The following is a 6,823-nucleotide window of genomic DNA, read 5'->3' as shown; positions in this document are numbered from 1 at the left end:
TAACATAACATTTTAAGTTAATTTGTAAATATATTCATATTCTACGCGGGAAAAGCCGCGGGTAACGGCTAGTAAGAGATAAAGTGTACCATACAGGGAAGTTCTCATTCGTGGGCAATCTAACTGGAGTTAATTCATGAATAATTGACATTAATTTAGAGTAAAATACTTCAACCATTTCATTAACATTCGAGCATCCATCCCATCTGATTGTCCAATCTATAGCTTCTAGGGCAGTATTCAGCGCTTCATAGTCACATTTTGTGTAATTGTATCTTAGAATTTTATTATATTTGACAGTGGCATATGAAGACGCTTGTATAGATATTTTGAGAGGATGATGATGAATGTCAGAAGGTACTAGAGATGCTAAGACTTTGAAGCTAGAAAATGAGGAGGAATATCTATCTCGCCTAAATATGTTATATCTCTGATCTATTACCTCGTAATCATATACAGATTCATTTAACCACGTTTCGGTTAAAATTATCATATCATAATCATTACATAATACAGATAAATGAATTTTTCTACCTTCGTTCTTAAGCCTCTTACATTTTGGTAATAAATACTTAAAATGAATTTTATAAAAATAAACAACATAAATAGACATGCTTTAGATTGGTTAAGTTAATAAGTTTATAGTTTTTCCAAAAAGTCTTTATCCCTGACTATTTTAGCGTCTGACTTAATATTCTTGCGCACAAAAATCTTTCCATTGCGTATCCAAACAAACTCATATTTTTTCTCCTTTGCGACTATCCTTGTAGCTGCATGCAGTTGTTTATTCATAGGCGACAAATGTTCCATCGCATAAATGGGCCGATTGGTTGCAAATCCAAGGTGTGTTGAATTGAGCTTATTATCCTTGTTCTTAAAGTTGTATAACTTGGTAGCTGCTAGAAAATTGTCACGAACTCTTGGGCTAATCATTTTTATAATAATACTGCGAGGCCTTTTGCTCCCTGGGTTGTATTTAGCAACCCTATGACAATTTAACACATCTTTTTCTGATAGTTATTACGACACAGTGTTTGCAAGTTGTTTGATGTGGGTAAACAAATTTTCAGATTTGCTTTCTGGTACGCATTGAAGTTCCATGTTAGAGTCTCGTGATCTCTGCTCTATTTCTTCTAGCGCTGCTGTTATCTCACCCAGTTTTGTTTGCAAAGTACTATTTTCCGTTACAAGATTCGAAATCAGCTTTGAATTTTCCTTGTTAATATTTATTAATTAATTGTCGTGTATTTCCGATAAAAAACTGTCAGTCTTTACAACCTCGTCAAGTTCTGTACGCATTTCAGTAAATTTTGTACCAAGTTCTTGGATATCTTTTCGGATGTTACTTAACGTTGAGTCGAATTTACTTAAAAGTGACTTTTGCTCTTTGAATTCGTCATTCATCTCATTTCTTAAGCCACGAATTTCGTCAAGAATCTTGTCCTGATTAGAATTCGGAGTACAAGCATCTGGTGATTTATTATAGCCAATAAAAGGAGACTTTTTCTTCGTTATATGTTTTCCGTAATTAAAGAGTGCTTATCGCACTCCGGACACACCCACTTAGATCGTGATATCGACGTAGATTCATTATATTTCACACATTCCTGATGATAATGATTGGGGCAATTTGTAGACGAACACCTGATACGTTTCTGAGTTACCAGAAACATCCATAAATCATCTTCGGAGGTGTAACAAAAGAGGTATTAAAAATATAGTAAAAATAAAAATATGATTTCTTGGATTTAAACCCAGCGCGTTATAGTTTCAATTGAGTAAATGACACCGTTCGGCCAACGTTGTGTTTCTAATTGAAATTACTGTACCATTCTTTGTCCTTCAATGTATGTTGATTTTTATCTACAATTTGTTTTGTTTTTGTAAGTTGTACGTAGGTAATCACTTAATAGTAAAACTAGTGCCTACCGGCATTCACTTTATAACTAGATGTATTTTAAGTTTTTAACAAATAACACTTAAGTTTTTTAAAAAAATATTTTAGCACTATATGTAGACTGACCATAAACAACTTAAATAGTATAATGTTTTTTACTTAACACGAAATTTTTACGAAAAAATATTTAATTTTACTGACGAGTGAGGATAGTACGCTGCTGTCTAAGACGCGACCAACATGACATTTTAGAACATTCTAGAATATATATTATTATAAATTTATAAATTGATGGCTCGAAATGTATGTATTTAATAAGAAAATTAAAGGTTAAAACAAAATATAAAATGCGTTTTTAATATAAACAAATAAATAAGTTTCAAAAGAGTTTTGATTCCATTATAGTTATAAGATAACAAAATATTATAGTTTATAATATAATTAGCATGTAATGTGCTTTTGCATGTTTGAATAAAAAGTTGTTTTTTTTTTATTACAATAAATAATAAATTTCAAAATGAATAATTTAATCTTTTAACAATAACCATTTTTCTCAATTTCGACAACAGATATTCCTTTACTCTGATTACACTGGTTTTGGCAGTACATCAAGCAGAGGTTCCAATAGGTTTTATAATCAGCTCCACACACAGGGCTATACAAAAGTGGGCAATTATCACAATTGTAATCGAATCCATGACATTTGCCTTTATAAAGTATGCTTAAAAGTGGATAATTGTGACGTATACGTATCTTATTTTCACAATCCAATTGGCATGTATTTGTGTATGTGTTGGTATCGCTAGCACAGATGGGATCATATTCATCAGAACAAATACATCCTCCGCAGTCTCCTTCGTGTACAATAAACAGAGTTGGTCTGCCGAGGTATTCTAATCGTGTACTTTCACATTCGAGTTGACATACATTATTGTATGTATTACCGTCACTACCGCAGATTGGGCTGTAGTTAAAGGGACAATTGCAATTTTGACAAGCTCCGTTGTACTGAATTTTGATAGACGTATCGTTCGATACTTGATTAATGTCAGCACAGTTTAAGTAACAAGCATTACGGTATGACTTATTATTAGTTCCGCAAACGGGAATAACCGTGTTGTAGCATTCACATGGTTTTTTGCACAGTCCTTTGTATAGTGGTTCAATAGGCGATAAACCTACTTGTTCCAGATATTTGCTTTGACATACTAAATGACATTCATTAGGGTAGCTTTGTCCGTCACTTCCACATATTGGATCGACTACTGCGGGACAAATGCAAGAGTCAATGCATTTGCCTTCATTAATTATTTCAATAGTTGGTTGACTAAGTTTCAGGAGCTCTTTATTCCTAACGTCCAGTTGGCATTGGTTGTCATAAGTTTTACCATCGCTTCCGCAAACCGGTTGATAGACAGTTGAACAGATTGAATTTTCGGAACATTCCCCTTGTTTAATTATTTTGATTAGCAATTGACCTTTCTTTTGTAATACCTTATTTTTGCAATCTATTGTGCATTGATTAGGGTATGTCTGCCCGTCATTACCACAAACTGGTTCATAAACATTAGAGCACATACATCTATCAGGGCATATTCCTTCACTGATAATAGATATAGCCGTTTGTCCATTTTGTGGAAGTTTATTTTTGCAATTTAATTCACATTCATTTGAATACGTGTTGCCATCGCTGCCACAGACGGGTTTAAAGATTCTAGAGCAGACACAACTTTCAAATAGTTTTTTAGTGTTCCCAACTTCGATAGGTGTTTGTCCATTTTGCTGACGCCGATTATTTTCACATTCCAATTCACATTCATTAGAATACGTTTTTCCATCACTGCCATAGACGGGGTTATACACCGCAGGACAAGAACATCCTGCAGAACATTTCCCTTCGTTGAAAACTTCGATGGCTGACTGTTCATTTTGCTGACGCAGTTTACTTTCACAATTCAATTCACATTCATTTGAATATGTTTTTCCATCACTACCGCAGACGGGTTTAAAGATTCTAGAGCAGACACAACTTTCAAATAGTTTTTTAGTGGTCCCAACTTCGATAGGTGTTTGTCCATTTTGCTGACGCCGTTTATTTTCACATTCCAATTCACATTCATTAGAATACGTTTTTCCATCACTACCATAGACGGGGTTATACACCGCAGGACAATAACATCCTGCAGAACATTTTCCTTCGTTGATAACATCGATGGCTGACTGTCCATTTATCTGACGCCGTTTACTTTCGCAATTCAATTCACATTCATTTGAATACGTGTTGCCATCGCTGCCACAGACGGGTTTAAAGATTCTAGAGCAGACACAACTTTCAAATGGTTTTTTAGTGTTCCCAACTTCGATAGGTGCTTGTCCATTTTCCTGACGCCGTTTACTTTCACATTCCAATTCACATTCATTAGAATACGTTTTTCCATCACTACCATAGACGGGGTTATACACCGCAGGACAAGAACATCCTGCAGAACATTTCCCTTCGTTGATAACTTCGATGGCTGACTGTTCATTTTGCTGACGCAGTTTACTTTCACAATTCAATTCACATTCATTTGAATATGTTTTTCCATCACTACCGCAGACGGGTTTAAAGATTCTAGAGCAGACACAACTTTCAAATAGTTTTTTAGTGGTCCCAACTTCGATAGGTGTTTGTCCATTTTCCTGACGCCGTTTATTTTCACATTCCAATTCACATTCATTAGAATACGTTTTTCCATCACTACCATAGACGGGGTTATACACCGCAGGACAATAACATCCTGCAGAACATTTCCCTTCGTTGATAACATCGATGGCTGACTGTCCATTTATCTGACGCCGTTTACTTTCGCAATTCAATTCACATTCATTTGAATACGTGTTGCCATCGCTGCCACAGACGGGTTTAAAGATTCTAGAGCAGACACAACTTTCAAATGGTTTTTTAGTGTTCCCAACTTCGATAGGTGTTTGTCCATTTTCCTGACGCCGTTTACTTTCACATTTTAATTCACATTCATTAGAATACGTTTTTCCATCACTACCATAGACGGGGTTATACACCGCAGGACAAGAACATCCTGCAGAACATTTCCCTTCGTTGATAACTTCGATGGCTGACTGTCCATTTATCTGACGCCGTTTACTTTCGCAATTCAATTCACATTCATTTGAATACGTGTTGCCATCGCTGCCACAGACGGGTTTAAAGATTCTAGAGCAGACACAACTTTCAAATAGTTTTTTAGTGTTCCCAACTTCGATAGGTGTTTGTCCATTTTGCTGACGCCGATTATTTTCACATTCCAATTCACATTCATTAGAATACGTTTTTCCATCACTGCCATAGACGGGGTTATACACCGCAGGACAAGAACATCCTGCAGAACATTTCCCTTCGTTGATAACTTCGATGGCTGACTGTTCATTTTGCTGACGCCGTTTACTTTCGCAATTCAATTCACATTCATTTGAATATGTTTTTCCATCACTACCGCAGACGGGCTCAAATATGGTAAGACAATAACATCCTTCGGTGCATTTCCCTTCGTTGACAATTTCGATGGCTGATTGTCCATTTTGCTGACGCCGTTTATTTTCACATTCCAATTCACATTCATTTGAATATGTTTTTCCATCACTACCGCAGACGGGCTCAAATATGGTAAGACAATAACACCCTTCGGTGCATTTCCCTTCGTTGACAATTTCGATGGCTGATTGTCCATTTTGCTGACGCCGTTTATTTTCACATTCCAATTCACATTCATTTGAATATGTTTTGCCATCACTGCCACAGACTGGTTGATATACAGCTGAACAGACACAAGATATAGGACATTCTCCTACGCGTTTGACTTTTATCGATGGGAGATTATTATCCACATTTCGTATGCTAGTACTATTAAGGAAACATTCGTTCGAATAGGTAACATCATCTGTACCACAAACTGGAGCATAAATTGCTGGACAAATTTCATTCTTCCGACATTCGCCTTCTCCAGCCAATTTAACGATTGGTTGCATTTCCCGTTGTCGTTCTTTATTCTTACAATTAAGTTGACATTCACTTCCATAAGTCTCGCCATCTTCACCACACACAGGTGCGTATATAAGTGGGCAGATGCAGCTTTCAGGACATTTTCCATTACTCACAATTTCAATACCAGTTTCACTATTTTGTTGACGACGGTCGCTTTCGCAGCTTACTTCACATTCGTTAGAATAGGTTTTGCCATCGCTACCACATACTTCGTCGCAACCACTTGGACAGTCACATTGCTCTCTGCACGTTCCTTCATAAGCAATCGAAATTGGCGTTGCATTATTTTTTTCATAGAAATCTCTCGTACAATTGAAAATACATCTATTAGCATATGTGGCGTTGTCGGTACCGCACAGGGGCTCGTAGTTTTTTGGACACGGACATGCCGGTGGCGCTACAGATGTCGCTGTTGCATCGCTTATATACCAAACTAGGAAGGCCAAAGCTGTAAAAAGTGAAATTAAATACTTGTTAACACATTTTCGAATATATTTCGACTATATTGTTACGAAATAAATTGCATACAATTCTGATTTAAGTGACAGTTTGCTTACCTATGCGAAACATTGTACAGTGATAAAAGACTGGTCGTGTCTTAATATCAACTAAGTTGTTTACGATACCACACTTAATATATACTGCACTAATATTTACAGAGGTGAAAATTAAAATAAAGAGTAGACAAAAGAAGAATTTGTAGCGATAGCAACAAAGAATTTGTAATTTAATTGAAAACATGTTACATATAAAACTTACTCGAAACCGTGACTTTGCTTATAAGAATTTGTAATATGCGTGCTTAAAATATATGACTGTTTCAAATGATTATCTCATATTACAAAAAGTTTTCCAGAACATAGCATATCAATATTTATTTATTT

The 6,823-nt window shown here is 35.7% G+C and overlaps 1 protein-coding gene across 1 annotated transcript; it reads right to left on the bottom strand.

Moving 5' to 3' along the window:
- Positions 1-2,234: 2,234 nt before the first annotated feature.
- Positions 2,235-6,610, bottom strand: LOC113397311 (serine protease inhibitor Kazal-type 5-like). The gene is made up of 3 exons (XM_064218512.1): positions 6,497-6,610; positions 6,034-6,387; positions 2,235-5,133 (listed from the first exon to the last, which is right to left on the bottom strand). The coding sequence occupies exons 1-3, from the start codon at positions 6,507-6,509 to the stop codon at positions 2,432-2,434; spliced, it is 3,069 nt and encodes a 1,022-aa protein (XP_064074582.1). The 5' UTR covers positions 6,510-6,610; the 3' UTR covers positions 2,235-2,431.
- Positions 6,611-6,823: the final 213 nt, after the last annotated feature.

Source organism: Vanessa tameamea, chromosome 3 (assembly GCF_037043105.1).
Source record: "Vanessa tameamea isolate UH-Manoa-2023 chromosome 3, ilVanTame1 primary haplotype, whole genome shotgun sequence".
Taxonomy (NCBI): domain Eukaryota; kingdom Metazoa; phylum Arthropoda; class Insecta; order Lepidoptera; family Nymphalidae; genus Vanessa; species Vanessa tameamea.
The sequence above is the reverse complement of the archived record's forward strand: the minus strand, read 5'-3'. Positions and strand labels throughout refer to the sequence as shown.